We start from the raw sequence: 24,978 nt of genomic DNA, 5'->3' as shown, positions 1-24,978 counted from the left end.
ATAGAGAAGCACTTGAGAACAAATTTTCCACAATCGCGTTGCAAATCAGAATAACACTAGATGGTATACCGAGTTTGTTTCGTGTGAAACGCGATGTTCATTATGTAGCGCTTTTATTGTTGCAACAACTATTGCAAATACAATTCTGCTGCTCGGTACGTTTTGAACAAAAGTGGTTAATACAATAAAACAATGTGCAACATAATTCGCATTCGCTGAACCAACGTCAACATCAAACGATGATTTCACTGCGAATAGGTAGTGTTTAATGTGTTGGCGAAGTCATAGTTGTCTGTCATAGTGGCATGGTGTGGTGCTATGGAGCTGCTACATATGTAAGTAATAATAAAATATGTATGTATGTATGTCTGTTTAAGTGGCGCGCTACTTTACTCTGTGGGCGTTGAAATTATGTTAATGTGCATACACTATTTTTCTTTTACATCTTCTCTAGTTTATAACTCAATTGTAAGTACATACATAACCACACACTGTATTTTATCACAAAACAAAAAAAAAATTATGTTCGCTTGGCATACAACATAGATAACAAATGTGTGGGAATCATGCGAAACAATGTACATTTTTAATTATAGCAAAGAATTTATGTAAATCTTCACTTAATTCAAAGAAAAGTAAAAACGTACACACTGAATGATGTTGCTGCTTAGACAATGAGCGCTGGAAATAGGTGAAATCGTGGCTCATTAAAGAAAATGCGAGTTTACGCAAATAAAAAAATTACATGAAGTTTTTTTATGTTTCATTTACATAGTAATAATTACATATATGTATGTACATATGCATATGTATATAGAAAGTTGAATGCTTACATTAAGGGGAAATTTCGATTTCCGCGCCTTGCATAGTTGTAAAAAAATGTATGGATACAAGTGTACGGATGTTGAGAAGCGTATGCATATACCTCTATGTAAGTTTGTATTCAAATGTAAATATTAGGTGAAAATATTTGCGCAGTGGGTTTCCCCGGTTGCTGTTTTCTTTTTACAGGCGCACCTAAATCTGCATATTTTATTTGGGAAATACTTGTTTGTTTTTTACAAGATATTACTATTGTTTTGAGTATAACCACGCTGAGAGACGTGGCCAGTCTTTATGTCTGCATATAAATAAATATAGAGAAAAGTGCGTAAAGACACAAAGTACTGCCGGATATTTCACATAAAGGATTTTTTTCTTATACCTAATGACTGCTTGGACGCTCGGATGTAAACGCATCCATGCTGAAGTGGTAAAACATTCTTATATAGGGTGTTTTTTTAGCACGAGAACTATCGATAACTATGGTGTAACAGCTGAGAATTGCAAACTGTGTTGACATTTGTGTTCAGTAAGGTTTGGCAAGTCATCATGAATCGTTTAACGCCAGAACAAAACTTCCAAATTGTAGAAATTTACTTCGACAATAAAATAAATAAATCTGTTCGCAAAATTCATAAAGCGCTGGCAGCATCATCGGTCCTTAGTCCCTTCGAAATCAGAAAGGAGTTACCGTTAGTGTGAATGGCGAGCGCTCTCGAGCCAAAATGACTAAATTTTGGTTTCCATACGGCCAAAATTGGACTGACCGAATGGATCATATAACTCGTATCCGCGCCAGATGTCCTATTCAAAAAAATAAATGACTATAAAACAAAAAAAAAAAAATATATATTATTTCCAACAATATTTCTGTTTTGTAAAGAGGTTTCCAATAACAGGTGTTATGAATGAATGGATTGTGCTATCGCGAGGTGATTAACATTTTTTATGGCCGGAATTGGATAGTATTTATTTTATTTTCAACGTTTATTTTCAACAAGACGGCGCTACGTACCACACAAGCAACGAAAAGTTTCCGAACCGTGTTATCTCTCGAAGAAGTGATAACAATTGGCTACCAAGATCTTGTGATTTAACACCTTGTGACTTTTTTCTTTGGGGCCACGTGAAAGAGAAGGTCTACGCCAACAGCCTAGGGTCGATTCAAGACCTCATGGAATGAATTCGTGAGGCTATCGGGAACTTAGGGCAGCCACTTTGCAATTCGGTTATGGAAAATTCAAGGAAAAGGATATTGTCCTGTGAGCGTGGTCGTGGTGGTCATTTATATCATTTATAATATATGTATTAAAAAAATAGCATTTTTCTCTGAATATCAATCAGCTTTCAAAGATGTTGTTGTCGCCATAAAAATAGCGTTGCCAACTTTAAAAGTCGAATATCTAAACAATTTTTTCTTATTAGTTAATTTTTTTATTCTTTATATTACATAACCTTTTATGCATTTTATGTTACTTAAAAGAAAGAGAGGTATTTAACTTATCACGCGAAGAAGGTGCTTCCAAAATTTGCCTTACGTTCATTGGGTATTTCGGATCCTATGCGTTCGTATATTGCACGATTAGCGCTGCTCAATTTGAAGCCCCTTGACAAAAGAAGATCAATATTAGCTCAACTTTTATTTTTTGCACTATCGAAGGAGTTTATGACTGTCAGTAACTTTCAGAAAGTATAAATTTGAATGTTCCGCCGAAGTATCTTCTTGTTTCATTGCCTTTTTATGCAGATAATGCGAAAACGAATTTTGCACGTAATGCACCTATTGGAAGGGCTATTTGCGAATTTAACCAAATCTCAACATCTATCCTTATTTTTCTTTGCCAAAAACATTTTTTACTGATATTCTGAATACGATGCTCTAATTTAAGTACAATTGTTTGTAAGAAATTATTGTTTCAAATACTAAATATGCAAATAAATACTTAAATAAATGAATATTTGAAACTCATATATTAGGTGAAGTAAAAAATTCTCATAGTTTTCGTTTTGCTTTACTTTGCAAACTGTTTTTGATTAATTTTCAATTCTTGGGTAATGAAATAAGTTTACATGCGATATTGCATTGGGTTCACCCATAGAATAATTTTTTTAGCCTCCTGTTTCGATTGGTCACCCTGTTCACTATTATACAGAAGAATTTAACAATTTTTTTTTCTACTTTTATTTTAGAACTCAGTAACACACAACTGGATTAACCAAACACAAAACTGTCAAGGAACTTTTCCTAAAGCGTAATGTCACTCTTAAATCGGCATTTAGTATGACCCGATGCAATGTATATATACAGATATATGGTTCACTAAAGACACTAATTTACGAATAGTCAGAAAAAAAAAGTTATTTTTAGGTAAGTAAATATCTGTCTTCTCCTCGGCCAAACACCCGAAAAAGGGTTTACGCGCCAATTATATATATATATATAATATAAATATCTGTCTTCCTTTTCATAAAAGCGAACGCAGAATAAATTGACGAGGCAGCCGAGTCTAAAAAAACGGCATAAATGTTGTTATTATGTATTTTTTTACATAACTTAACTTAACTTTATTTGTTATTAACTCAGTGTTTTCACGTTATTACTCATTTAAATTAAACTTTTAATTCTTCTCCTGAAAGCAACACAAATTGTAGCTGTAAATATCAACGCATGCAATGTAAATAATCAGCAAATGAAACGGCAGATGCGACCGTCATAAATATCAAAAGAAATCAAGCACTAATGCCGTCTATCACCAAGTTGACATCAAATAATAATTCATATTTTTTTAAGCAATAAAAAAAAAAGATTTTCACAAAAATTTGCTTGTGTGGCGCCCACAATTGAGTTCGACATTTTATGCGCTACAAAGTAGTTTTGCACAAGTTACTCTTCATGAGATGTTGGAATTCGTCAACAATAATAAGCAACTAACTACATATATCAGTAGCCAATTGGGGCCTAACTGAATAGCGATGGTGTTGTGACATTGCCAACCAAAAAGGCTGTACAATTACGTGCAATTACACAATAACAAATGCATGACACCATTGTACCATCACGTGGGCATTACTTATGTGGGTACAATTTGAAGTTTTCAATTTTTCCCTCATATTTCGCCTTCATTTGTGTGCGCTTGTGCTAGAATGCGAACATTTAGTACTCACCTTAAAACAGTTTTGCATTTTAAAACTCTTCTCGTTCAGTTGTTCGACGCGCTCAATCTCCGACAATGGTATATCACAGATGGGTTGTTTGCCCTTCGATTTGGCATAGCTGAGGGTCTTTGTGGTTAGGCGAAAATAACGTTGCTTGAAACGGCTACGGCCGAAACGTTTACGGCACTGTGGATATTTTGTCATCATTCTGAATGTGCAAGAGTGTAGGTGAGTTTAATGTTAGCGTGGTGAGTTAGATAGAAGAGTGTAAGAATTGCATAAGAAATAAAATTAAAATAAAATTAAAGAGAATTTTACATCATATATAAAATTATAGAAGCTACATATGTATTGCTAAAGCTACATAAAAAAATTAAAAATCGAAAAAATTAATAATAAAATAAAAAATTAAAAAAAAAGAAATAATAAAATAAAAAAACAAAAAGAAATAAAAAAAAAATAAATAAATAAAAAAAAGATAATATTAATTGCAAAAGAAAAAAAATATTAAAAAAAAGTAATAATAACTACAAAAGAAAAAAAAAACTAAAAATAATAATAATTACAAAAAACAAATTAAAAAAGAAAGTAATAATGATTACAAAAGAAAAAAAAAAAAAAATACAAAAGAAAACAAAAACTAAAAAAAAAGAAAATAATTAAAAAAATAATAAATAAACTAAATTAAAATTACATACATAATTGAAATATAATATGTAAAGGTAAAAATAAATTATACAAACGATAAAAAAATACCGACAAATTTTTATAAAAAACTGCTTGTATATTATTATAGAACTTTATTTTTTATTTAGCAATTGACATGACAATTGACAAAAATTAAGAACTATTGCTATTCCATGTTTATTTGGATTAGGGTAATACATATAACAGTCCAAATCAAGATAGATATGGGAACATATGCAAAAAAGTTCACATAAAAAATTTCTAGAACAGCGAGAGAAGTCGATTTAGTCTGTCTCCCCGGTATGCTCAAGGGATAGCTCGGGTCAAAACTTAAACGATGTCAGTAAAACTTGGTACACCTCAACCCCAAATAACGGTAATTATATAGTAAATTTCCTTTACTCGTTTTAGATAAATGTATGAAAGAAAGAAGTAAAGAAGAAAGTTCCGTAAAAACGTCTATACTATTAAACCATGTAATAGTTATTCGATATGACTTTTCCCTAATAAAGGGAAATTGTCTCTGAGCTAAAACGTACTTTTTAACACATGACCCAATGATCTACCGGGCACATACAGTTCGGTTCCGATCGAACTTACCGAAAATATTGTATTTTTCTTGTTTTGTGAAATAATGCGTTTTATTGATAACATTTAAATGTCCCAAATGATATTTGATCGTTAATAATTGGATATGACAATTGGACAAATTTGTGATGATTCGTTTTTGAAATGTTGTATAACCAAAGTTTTAATAAACAAAATAATAAAAAAAAATCAAATGAAAATGCTTCAAATTTGCAATTAATCAGAATAATCCTTACCCATCACTATGTTAGTAAATGTATTAGTTATGCACACGATCACATGAGTTTATGGTAGATATTAGCAACGATTTGGAGTTCGTTGTGATGAATTGGTAGTGGGAGTAGTAGTGCATGGGTGTAAATATTTTTCCAAAATAAGAACAAAGCGAAAACATGTTTATATTAGTTTAATTATATTGCAATGCACCATAAGTCATTTAATCTATGTAATCTAAAAATTTTGCTGTTTAACCTACCCTTCTTTAAGTAATACTGGTTCGAGTGTACCATCCGCAGGGCACACAACTGGCAATAAAGCTGAATCACCCGACATTCGCGAATCTTCGCCTGGTGTGGATATCACCTCCAAGAAATGCTTAACCGCCTTAACATGCTTATCCGTGTAGAACTTCTTATACAGCTGCCCGGTATACTCTTCTTTGTTTGGCTGCTGTGAAGAACGAGAGCTCACCAAATTTCCAAGTGATTGTATCGTTTTGGAAATCAGCGTCAATGTGCGATTTGTTTGGTGGTCCTGTAATCAAACATTTTTGAAAACATTTTTTATTAGTTATTATTATTTTGACACAATAAACTTCTTACCAGTGGTTCTGTTGTCAGATCGAACAACTTGGGGCCAAGTATAGCTGGCGCAAAGAAACGCAAAAATATGAAGCCGGACACCACCGAGTAACGCACTTCATGATTACGTGGGAAATGTCGGCCAGCACATTCGCGTAGATCGTGAAATATCTGACACAGCACCTTCGGACAGCGCACCGCACTTTTCGTGATCGCATCGAATACACGTTCCACATAGTCTTGTAGGTGATTCAAATTTGTATCGACTGCCGAACGATCCTTCACCTTGGATGGGTCTATTTCACAGGGTTTCTTTTCGATCAAAATTTGAGCTAGCACCGGACGCAGCGTTTGATGTAGATAAGGTAGGCCTGACAATCGCATGGCTTCGTCCATCATTTTCGAAACAAGCGTATTACCGCGGAAAATCGTTGTAGGATCGGTAAGATTGGAAATTTCATGATCGGCCAATGCTTTGATGATTGATGCAATGCGGCCGGTGTGTGTGAAAAGTCGCACCAATGGTTGCGCCATATCCGTCTTACACGACACCAATTCGCCTAGTACAGAGACGGCAGATACAGTGATGGGTCGTTGATCGACCGATTCCAAAAGCAGGTTCATTAGGTCGTCATAAGTCGCCAGCGGGAAGACGTGATCAGCGGTGTAGAGCAGTTTGAGGCGCAACGTGCCGATCGTGCTATCGCAGCTGAGACGCGTTCCCGGTGGGGTGGCGCATGAACGCGGTGTCGACGATAACGAACGATTTGATGCGCTGGCTGAACGTGGCTGCAGAAAATACCAGGCGGATTGTTGCGCAGCAACTTGTTGTTGCTTATTCAAAATGGGTATCTTAACCTCACCAAGGAATACTTTGTCCGCCATACCCGCAGAGTTGTGCCACAATGCAATGGATATCTCACAAAGATCAGCACCGCCGAGCGGATAAATTGTATACCCCTTATTGGAGTTCGTTGTACTGGCATCGTGATGTGAAGAAATCGACTTAGTCGTCGCATTATCAGCATCAATACAGAGATCAAAGTAAACTGTCTCATCGAATTCAGGATTTACGGTCTTTTCCCGCACTTTCGTGCGTCTCGTCACTTGTCGTTTGTTCGTGTAAGTAGCGGTATAAATTACATACGGATCACAAGTGCCATTCTTCTTAGTCAAGTCGACACATTCGATACAACGAACTGCGGCACGCGCCAAACGAGTTGCCTTCGCATTTTTCCAATTCGTAGTATGTTCTGTATGTGTACCGAATAAACCACGAGATTTCAGCGAGCCACGCTGTATATTGCTCAGCTCACTATTCTCTTTGTAGTCATTTAGGTGCGCTTGATGTTGGTGGTGATGGCTAATGTCTTCAATGATGTCACTGCGATCATAATCACTGGGTCGTATCAAATTTATACGCTGTTCATGTACGGGCGGCTGCACCTCTTCGAATTGCACCTCAATGTGGGCCATGCCCTGCACCTCGGAATCCGAATCGACTGGTCGCAATGGAAACCAATGATCTTTGTGATTGTACTTATGCAGTTCTTCGCGTTTAATAGCTATTTTACCAATTGGCTTATCTTGTTTCATGTGTCGATCACGATCCCACACATATATGGATAGATAACGGAAGCGTCGTGGTATTTTGAATTGATATTCCTCGCCAAAAAATGGCGCTAATGTGCGTTCGATGGTAGGCGTGCGACAAATTTCCTCTTGGTCGAGAGCAATTGTACAGTACACATCGCGTACGCCTTGTGTGCTGCAACTGGTATTGGCCGCATTGCGACTACTCAAGTTTTTAGCTTCGCCTAGAAAAGAGAAAAAAAAAGAAATTAAAATTTAATAGCATCCATACGAGTATGTTAAGTGCAGGAAATTCGTCATTATACCTGTACAAAGTATTGAAACAATGCATTTGTAAAAAAATACAAATTTCGGGAAGAATAGATGAAAGTAGTTTCTTATAATTGCAATACCGCTCTTAAGGGGGTAGTATGGTTAATTCGGTGTAAAACAAACATATTTTTCGAAATTTTTTTTGTCGACACAGTTGATTTATTCAAAATTTTAAAATTACTTCATTATAAAGTCATATTTAAAGAATATTGTGTGAAATTTTCATTGATTTTTATGAAGAAATGAGTTGGTGGCAGCGAATCTTCGCGGACGTCTCATAAAAAAGTTTTATTGCGGTGTCCCATTACTGGATCAACTAAAATCAAAAAACCAAATTGATTTCATCAGCTAATAAAGTTTCGCAGGTAACAACGTCGAATTTTTTTTTTTTTAATTTTTTAAAGCGCTTTGAAGTCAAAACACCGATTTTTCATAAAAAAAACTTGAAAACTTTGTTGTTTTAAAATATGACAAAATTACCTCGTGAATAAAGTAAAGAAACAAAAAAACCAAATTTGAAAAGAATCGGTGCAGTAGATATGAATCTACAGTGGACACCGACCGTAAAAAAGGCAAGTGTGAGAAAAACGCGTTTAAAGATTTTCGGCAGCGTGAAATCCGGTTGGAGAGGTAGATACTTAATCCTTTGTGTCTTTGTCAATTTTACTCTAATGCACTTCAAACTTTCACACAATAATCTTAAGATGTTATAGAATAATTTAAAAAAAAAAAAGGGGAAAAAAAATACCATACTACCCCCTTAATGGCATAGGGCAAAACATATTTTAATACAGTAAACCCCCTCACTATATGGATACCTCTATTAGACGGGCTTCTCCCTTGGGCGGAAATTTTTTCCTAAACCAAGTTTTGAGTACAATTTTCGGAACGTATTACGCACTCTTAAGCGGACACTCCCTTGAGCGGATGTGGATGTGTGAAGAATTTGTCTTAAATTTTGTGTGTTTGAATGAGATTTCGTGTGCCGAATCGTTGAAAATTTGCAGAAAGCCTACAGCGACTGTGTTTATAAAAGGGTATAGGGCTTTTGCAGAGGGCCGGGAAGTCGAGGAAGATTTACTCCGATCTGCTTGCCCATCAACGTCTTCCACGGATGATAACATTGACAAAGTCAAGGAAATGGTGCTGGAAAACCATTAAGTTTTAGGGAGGTAGCTCGAGGGCTTAGCGTGTCTCACAAATCGATTCGCAACATTTTACAACATCAATTGGGCATGAGGCGCGTGGCTGCTCGACTCTTTCGAAGAGAGTTGAATTTTTTTCAAAAAATTCATCGGAAGAAGGTGGCTGAAGACATGCTTGAGCAAGTGAATTCGGACCCAATGTTTATCCAGCGCATCACAACAAGTGATTAGACGTGTTTATATGAGTTTGACATGCAAGCCAGTCAACAGGCGGCTGAATGGCGCTATCCACATGAGCCGAAACCACGTCAAAGTCGGTCAAAAGTGAAAGTCATGCTACACGTTTTCTTTGATTATCCTGGACGGCACTTGGAATTCGTTCCAAATGGTTCTACGGTAAATAAAGAATATTATTTGGAAGTTAAGCAACATTTGAAAGAGAATGTGCGTAGGAAACGGCAGAAGGCTGATATTGTGAACACAGTTTTTGACCAAAAACTCGACAAAAATAATCGAACAACCACCGTATTCATCGGAATTAGCCCCTTGTGACTTTTTCCTTTTCTCAAAACTTATATTGCCACTTCGCGGACGCCGCTTTGAGTCGATAGAGGCCATTAAGGAGAACTCGCTGAAGGAGCTGAAAAACGTCTCTTCATCAAACGCGTTTAAAAGGTGCTTTGATGACTGGACTAATCGTTGTCATATGTGTATTGCTTTGAATGGAGCCTATTTTGAAGGCGACAAAGTAAATTTTGATGATAACACAATTATTTTGCGTTTTATTGAACAAAACACAGTACTTTTTTGACAGAATGTAAAAGTGGTGTCCATGAAATTATAAAAAAAAAAAAATGAAAATAAAATATTATCAATAGTATTGCGCCCCTCTTATGGACTTACATACATTTGGATAACCGGGCGTACCAAAAAATCTCTGTATATTTAATGGCGCGCCGCAATATCTGGCAGAAATACTAGGGAATGCTTTCCATTTCAATTCAACCGGGCTATTCGGGACATGTTCTTCGATTTCGATGTAACTCAAATATGTTGCCCTCTGGTCAAAATAATGAGCCACTTATCGGTATTCGTGTATCGGCAATTTTGTTTTTCGGCTCAAAATCGATTTTTTTAATTAGATAAGAAACAATTTTTTTTAATTGCTCATAACTTAGTCAGGCGGCCACTGGAGCCGACTGGGTTGGTGCGTGACTACCATTCGGAATTCACAGAGAGAACGTTGGTTCGGTTCTCGGTGAAACACCAAGAAAGAAAAACATTTTTCATATGGCTATCAGAATGCATCCTTTCAACATGATTTCGCCATTCTTTTCATGTTTTTCTCGTGAATTTGTTGATTGTTGTGGTGTTGCTGTTGTATCAGCTCTCGCTTCTGAGGTATTATTAGTATAGGTCCCACGCATGTTGCATAGATACGCGTTTTACTTTTTATACGCATACATTTATTGCGTCAGATTCTATCTTTTAATCTTGACTCTCCAGTTAAATATACTGGTTTTCATTTGGAAAAATATACGCAGTAATGTGATTTATGACTCCAACAGCCTTCTTTATTTATCTTCCCACCAACTTCTGTGTATATCTACCTTAATTGTGCCCTCATAGCAATTTTCAATGTAAGAGGTGCGACTTATGCTTTCATAGGCGAAAGAAAATAGCCGTTAGAACGTTATGTAGTCGATTTCCAGCTCTGATGTTTTTGATAGGCATTACTCTCATTTTTACACCCAGTCACCCTTATGTACAAACAATATACTTACATATATACATAGTATACGAGTACAACAAGAATACAGACATTTTCGCCATTCAATGGCCAATGAAAACAAGTTCCATCACGCCTTGCGACCTTGACGTGCCTGCTTTATAGCTTCTTAAATGATTAATAAATTTTAATCACGAACGCTAAGAGAAATCAATGAATGAATATGGCACTGCAATGCCTAAATTGTGAGTCAATTGCCGAAAACTAGTGATGGCGGTAAAAGTGCTAATTATTAGGGGCTAAACTCTCAAAAGAAATACTGCATACACACACACATGAATATAATGAATGTGACAAGCAAAGGAACGTCAGCAAAAAATGAAAGAAAACATATGAAAATGCCGCAAGCAGAGGAAGCTAAAACGTGACTTCCTGCCATTCATGGCGTTGACGATAGACAGCCGGCGTTAGCACATCGCTCGCATAAAAGGCAGTATGCCGCATTCTTTTGTTTTTTTTGTTTCTTTTCAGCGGAAAGTCAAAGTCATTCATCGAAGGAAAAAGAATAACTAAAGGGAATGAGAACAACCGTGTAGCGTAGAAGAGTTGGCGAAATATGTACATATACACGGCTCGAAAAACTAGCGACCTGCAAAAGAATAATATAAATATACATTTGTATATATGCATGCGATGGATTTTCAGCGAATGGCGGACATTTGTCGTAATACCTGAGCGGAAGTGTAATTAATTTTGCGCAGCGAAAAGTAATAAAAAACTGCTATTATGCTATATATGTACGAGCAAAAACTTCTTAAAAAAGTGTTAATACATAATTTTAGCTCTAGTAGTACATGTGCACATACATACATACATACATACATACACCGATAAAGACTTTAAATTACCTCCCCCCAAATCCAATAAATTACTTTGATAAGTGCTTAAGCTTCTAGATCACTCTTTGATAAAATGGAAAAGTTTTCGATTTGTGTGTAGTGTATTTTAATTTGAATAATCAAAAGAGAAAAATATAAATTAACAAAATGTTGCCAACCAAACTCATTGATAAGAATATGCACAGAAATTGAATGAAATATTTCATTGAACAGAAAAGAGGTAAAGGCATTTGTTGGTGTTACGTTAACTCATTTGCTTGAAGAGAGTTGGGGAGTGAAAACGCGAGTCTCCATTCAAGAAAACTTCCAGAATACCAATAAAACCCACTGCAAAACGAGCCAATCAGAAATTGTAGCACGCACATAGATACAGTACATACTCAAAAACAAGTATACAGTGTCAAACATAAAAATCGGGACAATATATAAAGGCAGTTTTGGTTTTATTAATTTTTTATATGTAAATATTTAAACAAATTTTTCTAAGTTAACAGTTAATTGAAATATGTTATTAAAAGACAAAATATTTATTTGTATGATCTATTTTTAGTTAACTCTTTGCCTTATAAATCGAGCGACGATTGTATGTGCCACATAATTATTCTTACGTACAATACAGTCTTAACAAGAGTTATACACATTTATACTAATCTTTTTCTGGCGTAGTTTTCTTGCCAAATCGCTTTTTCCAAATTATCAGCCAATTATTCTCGTTTACATTTATTTCTGTATATTTGAAATATTTGAATTTATTTGCAAATTCTTGAGTTCCCGAATGCGATTCTCTTTCAAGCTATTCTTTCCGATGTGCCCTGAACCGGTTCTCTCATAGTTTTTGAAAAAATATCTGAAAACAAATTACAAATCCCACTTATTTTCGGATAGATTTTTTTTTCTACGGAAAATTTCCATCCCCACGTTTGGTTAAATTTAGACACACTTCAACTTTTCACTCTCTTCTGCAAATACTCAGCGGCCTGCTCCGCTTTAAGACTCACAATGGAGGACTGTCACACATGGACATTCAACTATCTTAGATTCCTATATGGATATACCCAGTGACTGAGATTATCACCCTCCCATTCTTTGCTTCGAAAAGCAAAGCACCCTAATGAAAATCCCTTCTAGACTGGAATGGCTTGAAGAAGATCCCACATCCAACAACCCCGTTAAGATCTACACGGACGGATCTAAAATGGACACCGGCGTAGGATCAGGTTTATTTTGCGAAGAGCTTTCTATTAGTGAATCTTTTACACTACCGGATCACTGTAGTGTTTTTCAAGCGGAAATAAACGCTATTCATGAAGCCTTAAAATGGTTAAAGATAAACAGAATATCATCAACAGATATCTGCATTTTATCAGACAGCCAAGCTGCCCTACGAGCCCTGGATGCATTCCAAACAACATCAAAGAGTATCTTACGTTGTCGCCAATCTCTAAATGAGATGGCCAAACAATATCGTATAGTCTTATGCTGGGTTCCAGGCCACAGAGACATACTAGGGAACTGTAGGGCAGACCAACTTGCAAGAGAAGGTATCTGTATGCCAAACACAAGTAATTTTATGGAGATACCTCTGGCAAGTTGCAAGCTTCTTATTAAGGACGCACTAATCAGTTCTGCAAATCAAAGATGGATTAGCGTTAACACCTGTGAAATTGCTAGGCAAAAATGGCCAAGGCTAAATCTTCGTCTGTCCAAGAGTATTATAAAATTGAGTAGACTTCAAATTAGGACCTTAGTAGGGGCCCTCACGGAACATTGGCTCATAGGAAATCATGCAAGGAGATTAGGAGTTTACACGCATGATTTCTGTCGTAGCTGCAGAAATGAGGAGGAGTTGGAAACAATTCAACACCTTTTTTGCAATGCCCAGCTTTAGCCAGAAGCAGGAACTGATTTTTAAAACCCAACTTCTTAAGAATTTAGATAATCTATACACTTTAGGTATTAACAACCTTTTGCGCTTTGTCAAAAGCTCATGATGATTCAATATGGAGTGGGAAATGTAGCCCAACCCCCGAGGCTCAGAACGGACCCATCTCGTGGTCTAAGTGGCATCGTTATCTCTACCTGTATGTGCGATGCGGCTGCCAAACCTAACCTAACCTAACTTTTCACTCCAATTGCAATCGTCATTCTGATTTTTCACAAGGTAAATTTTTTTTTAAATCTTATAGGATGCTTTCCATTTCAATTCAACCGGGCTATTCGGGTCATGTTCTTCGATTTCGATGTAACTTAAATATGTTGCTCTCTGGTCAAAATAATGAGACACGTATTTTTTTGTTCGCCCGAAAAAAATTTTTTTCAAGAGTTATCGGCAATTTTGTTTTTCGCCTCAAACTCGATTTTTTTTAATTATATAAGAAAAAAATTTTTTTAAATGCCCATAACTTAGTCAAAAATGAACCGATTTTAATAATTCTGAGTTCAAAATGATCGTAATTACTTACACAAGCGACTTCATGTAGAAACAATTGCAAAAAAGTAGTTGAAAATTTTTTATTTAGTAAAAAAGAAAAAAAATTTAAATTTTTTCAAAATTCAATATTTCAAAAAGTGTATTTTTTTTTTTTATAACTTTTTCCAAATCAAGAAAACATGTCAAACTTTAATTGAGCTGCATGCCTAGTAGCTAAAATGCGTTGTTTTTGAGTAATGAATTTTTGAGTAAACACCCTGTTTCGCACTTTTTGGTTTTTGAAAAATAAAAAATTTTCAACTACTTTTTTGCAACTATTTCTACATGAAATCGCTCGTGTAAGTAATGACGATCATTTTGAACCCAAAATTATTAAAATCGGTTCATTTTTGACTAAGTTATGAGCAATTAAAAAAAATTTTCTTATATAGATTATTTCCATTTCAATTCAAAAGGGCTATTCGGGACATGTTCTTCGATTTCGATGTAACTCAAATATGTTGCTCTCTGGTCAAAATAATGAGACACGTATTTTTTTGTTCGCCCGAAAAAAATTTTTTTCAAGAGTTATCGGCAATTTTGTTTTTCGCCTCAAACTCGATTTTTTTTAATTATATAAGGAAAAAATTTTTTTAAATGCTCATAACTTAGTCAAAAATGAACCGATTTTAATAATTTTGGGTTCAAAATGATCGTCATTACTTACACGAGCGATTTCATGTAGAAATAGTTGCAAAAAAGTAGTTGAAAATTTTTTATTTTTCAAAAACCAAAAAGTGCGAAACAGGGTGTTTACTCAAAAATTCATTACTCAAAAACAACGCATTTTAGCTACTAGGCATGCAGCTCAATTAAAGTTTGACATGTTTTCTTGATTTGGAAAAAGTTATAAAAAAAAAAAAAATACACTTTTTGAAATATTGAATTTTGAAAAAATTTAAATTTTTTTTCTTTTTTACTAAATAAAAAATTTTCAACTACTTTTTTGCAATTGTTTCTACATGAAGTCGCTTGTGTAAGTAATTACGATCATTTTGAACTCAGAATTATTAAAATCGGTTCATTTTTGACTAAGTTATGGGCATTTAAAAAAATTTTTTTCTTATATAATTAAAAAAAATCGAGTTTGAGGCGAAAAACAAAATTGCCGATAACTCTTGAAAAAAATTTTTTTCGGGCGAACAAAAAAATACGTGTCTCATTATTTTGACCAGAGAGCAACATATTTAAGTTACATCGAAATCGAAGAACATGACCCGAATAGCCCGGTTGAATTGAAATGGAAAGCATCATAGACAATTATAACCCTTTGAAAGCAAGGTGTTCCCGATTATTATGTCCGCAACTGCATACTATCCATACGAAAGAGCCCATACATGCACATACATACGATACATATATTTAAATATAAGTACTGATATGAGATGGGAGAGTGTGATATGAAATCACTCGGAGCAACGTGAAACTAGCAGTCGGCGTCATATATGTAAAGCCGAAAAACCAACAATAAAAATGAATGAATGAATGAAAAAATAGCAACTGAGCGGAAATGAAGTGCAAATAGCAAATCAACAAATGAATGAACTGCAAATATAAGGGAAGTGAGCAGTAGAAAAGAAAAAAAAAAACAAAGCTTAAGTAGTATGAGGAGAAATAATTTTATCAGCTAGGTTGCGATTAGAATGCCATCACAGAACTGCTACATATACTACATTCATACATACACACATATATATATACGTATGCTCATAAATATACATATTTAAATGCACACATGTCTTATTTCTGTTTTTGTCACAGTTGTTTTCTCAACTAAGGCTAGGTATTGTGGGCGTAATATAATTTGGCTGTGAAGCAACATAGAAATGAGGAATGCAAAGTTTAAAAAAAAGCCAAGAGTAACGTGGATGCTTTTAAGAAGCATATATATGTATGTATGAATGGAATTTACAAAATCAATAAAAATATACCAAACATGCGGGCGGACTATTGCATGGAATAGAAATTTGATGAGGCCATTGCATTCGTTTGTGCCAAATTGCAGATGCAATAAATAAATAAATGTTCATATACATATATAGCTATGGCCAGAGAAATAGCGCACTTATAGTGCCGTCTCTATATGAATTGTTATTTCTTGGAAGATTCATTTCTTAACATATTTGTATGCCAATTTAATTTTTATCAACATGAATTTAAAATGAAGATTTTTTTTTAATTTTTAGGATACGTTATATTTGGATACATTTCATTGTCCTTAGATTGTATGTATATACAGCCAGCCCGATTCTGAATAGAAACTGCCCGGGAGATACAAATTCCTTTTTTCTTATCACAAACGAACTGCGAAAAGGAAAATTGTTTCTTGGGTTAAAGGGTAGGTATGACAAATATAAAAAAAGGAGGTGAAATGGTTGAAGTGCCCGTCTGGCACTCTTCAAAAAAAAAAAAAAGGAGAATATGATGGCATTTCCAAACGAATTTTCTGAAGCAAAGAATGAGGGAGAATTTTAACTTTTCAATAGAATAAAATACTAAAAAATTCGTCTTTAGATGCAAATCTACCAACAAGAGTCAAGAATGATGCAGGGAACTCCTGGAATCACAAAAGGGTTTATGAAGGCTGCAATGAAGAGGTCAACAGGAGACTAAGCAACCAAAAATATGCTGCTTAATCTTTTTATGTACATAGTATTAGTAATAAGAACATAGAAGTTTTAGCAAAATACTATATTACTATTTTATGAAAGAGTTTTATTATTTAGTATTAAAAAAAAGTGCAATAATAAAAACGAATTTTTAGGGGTATAACTTTTTTGTTAATTTTTAAAGAAAATCAATTGAAATTCTAGAAAAGTGATTATATACCTACATATGTAGAAAACAGCAGAATTCGAAGCTTGAATTTTGTACCTCCAATATCTCTTCGGGAGTTTCGAAATAAACAATTTTTTCTCGGGAAGAAATAATTCTGCGAGAATACAACTCCCTGGGAATATTTCCCATTCGGCTGATTAAGTACATATTCTTTATAACATCAATTAACACTTAAGAAAATTATATAAAATCGATTATGAATTTTAAAAAAGTTGCAAGAACTCAAATATTATCTAACGAGTATTAAAATATAATTTTTAATCGTTTTTTTTTTAACAGCAATTGTCAATCAAAAATCATTTAAAAGCATGTTAAACAAAAGAATCAACAATTCCAAAGAACATAAAGTTGTCATATGCGAATAGAATCGCTATTAATAAAAAATAAGAAGAATTAAGATGACCAGGTAGAGGAAACTCATTTATTTCTTTATTGTGGCATAATGAACTTATTACAAAACGTAGACTTACTAAGCGCGAATTCGGCTGAAGCCGACATACAAACACTAGGAAAAAGCATGTACACACACATACATGTACACAGTTAAAAAAAAAAAAAACTTTACAAAAAGTCGCATTTCCAGTGAAATATCGTTAGTCGAATGCTGAATATGAATTTGCATTTTTCTTCCTGAGTCTTTAGTCTTTTGTTTTTGCGCGCATACAATGCACCACTAATAAAGAAAATATTTCAAAGCAAAGAAACAATAGTATTGTAAATACTAGTTATGTGGAAAATAAAATAGAAACGTGAATAATAGTTACTTTGAAGAAGTACCAAGCGGTAACGTATTCCGGTAGCCATACACAAATGAATGCGTGCAATTATTCATTAGTGCTTTAAGACGTTTAATATTTGCTAAATAGCAGGTTGCCCGAAAAGTGTACCCCAATAAAGTTAAGTTTGTTATTACAAAGCAATTCACATTGCGAAATTTGGCAACATATATAATATTTATGTGTGCACATATAATTATTTGTATATTCGTTTTTCGCACATTAGACTGTTAAGGAGGGGGGGCACAGCATAAATGGACTAATTTTGACTTCATCGCTAAAAGCGCTAATGAATAGATCCTACGCTGAAGTGAGAATTCGAATTGTATAGTAAAAGTTTTAATGCTTGAATTTAGTGAATGAATTTGTACGAACGCGACGGTTATTATAACTGGTAAATACTATTTTCTAACAGCAAAGCAACTGCACGTTACTGGGAATTTTATTGCCCATTCATTCATTCTATAAAAAATATAGTTCATTCTGTTACATATAGCATATAAAAAAAATTACAAAAAATTTTCAAATTGCAAAAAAAAATTTAAATTTTTTAATCAAAATCTTTAAAAAACTTCTAGATATGGGTCCATTCAATTTTAGAACAATAAAATTTTAATTTGGAGACGCTCAAAAATCGTGTTTATTATTGATTTTATTTTTTTTTGCATAAGATTTTGAGAATTTTTTCTATAAAAGTCCATAGTAGGAAGACTTCTCAAATTGAGATTTTGTTGAAATTTTTGTGAATTTTGTAGAGTGCTTGGAACTTTGATTAGTATGGTTTTTGTTATACAACGGACTAAATTTTTATAAAAATTTAACGAAAGAAGTTCAGCATGTAAAATATTGCGAATGTTGTAAAAAGATAAAGTGACTTAATTATGTGATCGCAAGTGTAAATAGCCACTCAAATTGCTTAAATACATTATGAAATTGCACTTGCGCGAGGCATTTCGCGCATATTTGTTGTTCAACTCGAGTGTTTTTACGACTTTCGTAAAAAATTCTATTCACAATTCGCAATGACAACTTGTCGCCAAATACGGCTGTTCAAAAAACGATATAAGATAAAAACAAAATTCAAGTAACAGTATAAAAAGTCTACAGCAGAGAAGCAACAAGTAAAATTGTTTTAATTAACTAGAAAAGGAAACCATTACCTTGCAGGCGAGTCAAATAACACTTTCATATTTTTTGTTGTTATACCCGCGCACACTTGTGCAAAAGGGTATTATAATTTTATTCGCATAGCAGGTGTATGTCAAAGGAATCGATATAGATGAATACAAAAAGAGCAAGAGTGATGAGAAAAGTCGATTTAGCCATCTCTGTCCGTCCGTCCGTGGGCACGATATCTCGAGCACAAATTAATAATTTAAATACTTTGATGGAGCTTGGTACCCACTTTACTCATTGTCCAAGGTTGGTTGGAATTGAAAATGGTCAATAGCCACGCTCACGAACCATATAGCGGCAAATTGATAAGTGATAATAAAAAAACCAGTAGCTTGCAGTTACTTTATATATATATAATTGGCGCGTACAATTTCAAGCTGACTCCGAGTGGCAGATATTTTGATGAGGAGATATTTCATGGCAAAAATGCACTCGGAGGTTTGCCATTGCCTGCCGTGGGGCGACCACTATTAGAAAAAACTGTTTCTTAACCTGTTAACCGGGGAATTAGCTATTGCTCAACTCGTTTCAGAATGGGGACTTTTTCTTCGCAGCGATAAGTAATATCACACCTCAAATAATAAAGGAATATCGTTTTTAACTTATGGTTTTTATTTATTTTGATAAAATATTTTATAATTCAAATGTATTCAATATATATAACCACTTTAAGATTTAACAGATAAGAACAACGTAGAACGTAATGCGTTCAATATATTACAATTAATTTCCATGACGAAAAATTTCGTCATGCCCATTGCAGAAGGCTTTTATGTATGACGAAATATTTCGTCATACCCAGTTAACAGGTTAATTTTAGTGTTTCACCGAGATTCGAACCTACGTTTTCTCTTAATTCCGAATGGTAGACACGCACCAACCCATTCGGTTACGGCGGCCGCCCTTAGTAAATAGTATATTCACCTGTCTGTCCGTCCGATAACTCGAGCAAAATTTTATATATGTATTTCGATGAAACGTTTAGCAACCAACTTACTCTTGATCAGTATTGGTTGGCCACGCCCACCTAGTATATAAATTAATTAAATTTGTTGTAAATGAGGAACATAAGTAAAGAAATTCGATGCATGCGTTGCCACGCCCACTAAATAAGTTAATTGTGTAACTCGATAACGAGTTAATAAAACTCGCCCACACTTGGTACATATGTATGTACACATATCTCTCCCCAGCTCATTTAGATCCAATATACCTAAAAATTGCGAGATCGGAGGGAAACCACGCCCACTCTTTATACGTTTAAACCAAATTAGAGTCCGTTCGTTTGATGTCACCAGCTATAACTTTCATCGCCAATGAGTTTGTTTCATTCGAAAAATTTAACAGGCAGCCTAAATAAAATCTTACTAAAACGTGCGCGGGTATATAAAATTCGGTCCGGATCGAGTTTAGCATTTCCTTGCTTTTCTGTTTTGTTTTGTGTGCCTGCTACATTACAAAGCATACGTATATGCATATATAAATGGTTTTTGTTTAGCCATGCATGCATATGTATGTATGTATATGTAAGCCGTATGGAATTATATGGCAACAACGGCAAAACGGCAAGTTAATCAAGACGCTTAATTTGGGCACTACTGAAGGTTATTCAAAAACAAAACAACATTTTTGTATTACCCCTTTTTGTAGCAAATAAGTAGCAAGCGTCAAGTGATCTTAGACAAATAATTTGTTTATAATTGCTATGGATGTAAAAGCAAGTTAGGCGTATTTTTTTATGCAATGTTTATGTTTTAGAAAGGCTGGAGAAGCTACTGTAATGCTAATAAATTAAATTTAATTCAGCTTATATAAGTTACGAACATAAAATACTTTACTAAGAGAGGTACACCAAGGTGAATTACTTTAATTAGGAAAACAGAAGGCTTTCAAGAAAATTTACACTCACTTACATGTACGACCACGCTCTTACTTATGGGTAGAGAACAACTAAACTTCGGCTTCGGCCATAAAAGCTTAGTTCGGTTACGGTTGGGCTTCGGTAAAAAAACTGAACTTTGCCCGAATATTTCTTAAATGTTTGTTTGTTCGTAAATTGTGTAAACTTTTAACGATTTAAAAATTGCTCATTGCTTTGTGAAAATCGTATTCTAGAGATCAAAAGAAGAAACTTTGCCGAAGGAACCATACCTCTAAAACGAATTCTGATGTCCCCCAATTTAAAAATATCACCATTTTTGGCCTTTACATGAAAAAATCAGCTAAATGGCTATGCTTTTTCTTTATTTTTATTTATTAATAAGTTCGTTCGTACTATGAATAAGTTCGTGCGGTTTTACAACAGATGGCGTAAGTTGATTATTATTCCATCGATCCACATTTCCAAACATTCATTGGAGAGCTACTGTCGTAAGGCACAAACGTCAGTATAAGTTTTTTATTTGAAGCGTAAACAACAATATTTTTACCACACTTGAAAATGTCGAATTTCGTGCCAAATAATGTGTTTTTGCGGGGAATTTTTTAATATGAAGAAAAAAGCAGCCGAAAGTCATCGTATCTTGGTGGAAGTTTATGGTGAGCATGCTCTAGCTGAGCGAACGTGCCAGAAGTGGTTTGCACGCTTTAAAAGTGGTGATTTTGGCTTGGAAGACGAAGAACGCGAGGGTGCGCCGCCAAAGTTCATGGATACCGAATTGGAGGAATTGCTCGATCAAGATCCGGCTCAAACGCAAGAAGAGGTTGCAAAAACTTTGGGAGTTGATCAATCAACCATTTCCAAACGTTTAAAAGCCATGGGAATGATCCGAAAGGTAGGCCATTGGGTGCCGTATGAATTGAAGCCAAGAGACGTTGAACGCCGTTTTATGGCATGCGAACAACTGCTTCAACGGCACAAAAGAAAGGGTTTTTTGCATCGAATTGTGACTGGCGATGAAAAGTGGGTCCATTACGACAATCCAAAACGTCGGGCAACGTATGGATACCCTGGCCATGCTTCAACATCGACGTCGGCGCAGAATATTCATGGCCTGAAGGTTATGCTGTGTATCTGGTGGGACCAGCTGGGTGTTGTGTATTATGAAACCGAATGAAACGATTACGGGGGATGTCTACCGACGACAATTGATGCGTTTGAGCCGAGCACTGCGAGAAAAACGGCCGCAATACGCCGATAGACACGACAAAGTTATTTTGCAACATGACAATGGTCGGCCACATGTTGCACAAGTGGTCAAAACATACTTAGAAACGCTCAAATGGGATGTCCTACCCCACCCGCCGTATAGTCCAGACCTTGCGCCATCCGATTACTATCTCTTCCGATCGATGCAACATGGCCTGGCTGACCAGCACTTCCGTAATTACGATGAAGTCAAAAAATGGATCGATTCGTGGATTGCGGCAAAACCGACCGAATTTTTCACAAAGGGAATCCGTGAATTGCCAGAAAGATGGGAAAAAGTAGTAGCAAGCGATGGACAATACTTTGAATATTAAATTTGTAACCATTTTACGTCAATAAAGTTTCAAATTTCGAAAAAAAAAAACCGCACGAACTTATTCATAGTCCTATAATAATATTTATCATTTATTTATAATAATATCTATTTTTTCTCTTAAGAAATTTATTTAGTCAGAACATATGTAAATGAAAAAATTAATTTAAGTGAGTTATAGAAAAGAAATTAAAAAGTTCGACCCAAATTGGGGGACATCAGAATTCGTTTTAGAGGTATGGTTCATTCGGCAAAGTTTTTTATTTTGATCCCTAGAATATGATTTTCACAGAGCAATTGGCCTGCTATTGCTTATTATAAAATGCAATATCGAATTTCGCATGAGTTTGCTGCTATAATTTTTTGCAATCTCAGTACGCTTCGTTTACAGATTTCCTCCAACTGTATTTTACTAGCAGCTAAATGCGTATTTAAATTAACTATTGCTTCTTCTTGCCTTTTCTTCATATCGTTAATAGTAAGTAAACAAACCAAAAATACTAGAATATTCCACCAAACCAATTTCTATGAAGAAAAACCTTTCAAAACAGTCTTAGCAGCGGATTGTCAATTTTACAGCTAATCTGCCATATGTAAACGGGATTTGACTTTTGTGGATATATTGCTAATCATTGCATATGTATTACTCGAATAATGTCAACAAGACCGCCAAAAATATTCTAAGCAAGTTTTGCCTTGATACGGTTCTTAGTGCCAGACACATGCCACATACCAGCCAGAATATCGTTGTTGTTGTTGTTGTTGTTGTTGTTGTAGCAGCACAAACATTCCCCATACACACATATAGGGGGAATGCAGCTGAAGTGACACTCCTTGGCCGGATATAAAACCAGGTCTTTCCGGTAACGTAGAACCAACTGTCGTGGGAGCGTCAGAACGTATCACTCCATACGTTCAATGTCATGAGCAAGCTCTGCAGCTGGATAAGTTCCGGATAACAGCTGTATGAAGCGGAATTTTTTCAGCATCTTCTCCTAAGTAGTCTTATACCAAAAGAAAAAGTATTGCATATTTAAAAAGTTATGCCATATTATCGATTGTCAAGTCCAATTGCATCGTTTTTTGGCTGGTGACTACGAAAAGGCAAATTTTTCCGTACAATTGTTTGTGGATGTGTTTAAATAAAAAAAAACTGCTAGTAATGGATAAAGAAGCGATCAGGTGCCTGCGGACAACTGCAGCCCCAACGAGCAATTTGCATGCTGCAGAACATTTGTTATACAGAAAATACAAAAAATGTACAGGTTAGATTAGCACAAAATTACTGAAAGGAAACTATAATTAATTAAAGAAAAATAAATAAAACGTATGCACAAATAGCAGCTGCTATAAACCATACAAATAGCAGACTTTGAAAAACCGGAGGAGGAAACAGTTGCTGCAAACCAATCGATCGAAACAAACGGGCAATAGACCGCATCGAAGAGCAACCAACAGATATATACAAATGTACTTAGACATCCATATATGCACGAGTGTATGTCAACAGACATGTGTTGGTTAATATGTGAGTACGGATGTAGGTACCCCATACAGGTTCAGCATACGAGTACAAGTCGTCTGAAATGTGTTGTAATAGGCGTGGGCCAGCACACTTGTACAAAGTGCAGTTAAAACGAGTATAGGTGTACTCAAGCAGCCACATGAGCTGTATCATCGGCATCGTCAGCAGCAACGGCAACGCCGACATCATGCCCGTTTTATTACTTTAGCACAGAGACAGACGGAATACGACCGGAAATTGGACTTGGTTCGTACACAAGTAAAAAGAGAAAGAATACACAGCTATGAAGATGCGTACATACATGCATATGTACACGATAGATGTATGACTGTCGGTGCAGTTAGTTAAGATCATTTACCTGTAGGCAGAAAAAGAAGTCAGACCATTGGACATACACATACAAACATACATGTTACGTTGACGAAAATCAAGCAGCACAAAGCACGCACTCTCATTCACCGCCAGTGCAACGAATGACCTGCAATACACACTGATGCCGCCGATGTTTATAGTAAGCAACTTGATTGGTAGCGTAGTATCGAGAAGAATTGCATATGGCCATACAAATTCACGTTTTGACCATTGACCAGCAGCAAATTGCGTGTTTGTTGTGAGCGAGTCATAATTGTAGAAGTTAATATATGTATAATGAGGGAATGTTCAATGCATGATTAAATTAAAATGGATTAAATGCAGGCGAAATAGAAGAAAATGAATACAGGAAAATGTTAAAGAAATACAATATATTAGACGGCTCTATTAGTGGATTGGTTACAATTTTTTGTCCATTTAACTCATATATTTTTTCAAAAGACCTCAATGAAATGCATATAAAATCTGTTGTTTTTGTTTTGTAGACCCATATATAAAATCTACAAATCTTCAAAATGATATCTGTCAAAGCAGTGGTAAAAATAAATACAGGTTTTAACATTTCTATTCTGTTAAATAGTTTACATAGACTTAAGTGTAAACTCGAAAAGTACTTTTAATTGTAGAAA

The 24,978-nt window shown here is 35.0% G+C and overlaps 1 protein-coding gene across 3 annotated transcripts in view; it reads right to left on the bottom strand.

Moving 5' to 3' along the window:
* The window catches only part of LOC129240905 (GTPase-activating protein), a 57,522-nt gene that overhangs the window by 7,693 nt on the left and 24,851 nt on the right, over positions 1-24,978 (bottom strand). For all 3 annotated transcript variants that reach the window (XM_054876974.1, XM_054876975.1, XM_054876976.1), the window contains 3 exons: positions 6,075-7,870; positions 5,729-6,006; positions 3,988-4,186 (listed from right to left, as the gene is read on the bottom strand). In XM_054876974.1, the coding sequence (XP_054732949.1) occupies positions 3,988-4,186; positions 5,729-6,006; positions 6,075-7,870 (2,273 nt within the window). The remainder of the gene's footprint in view (positions 1-3,987; positions 4,187-5,728; positions 6,007-6,074; positions 7,871-24,978) is intronic.

The sequence above is a fragment of the Anastrepha obliqua genome, chromosome 3 (genome assembly GCF_027943255.1).
Source record: "Anastrepha obliqua isolate idAnaObli1 chromosome 3, idAnaObli1_1.0, whole genome shotgun sequence".
In the NCBI taxonomy this organism is placed as follows: domain Eukaryota; kingdom Metazoa; phylum Arthropoda; class Insecta; order Diptera; family Tephritidae; genus Anastrepha; species Anastrepha obliqua.
The sequence above is the reverse complement of the archived record's forward strand: the minus strand, read 5'-3'. Positions and strand labels throughout refer to the sequence as shown.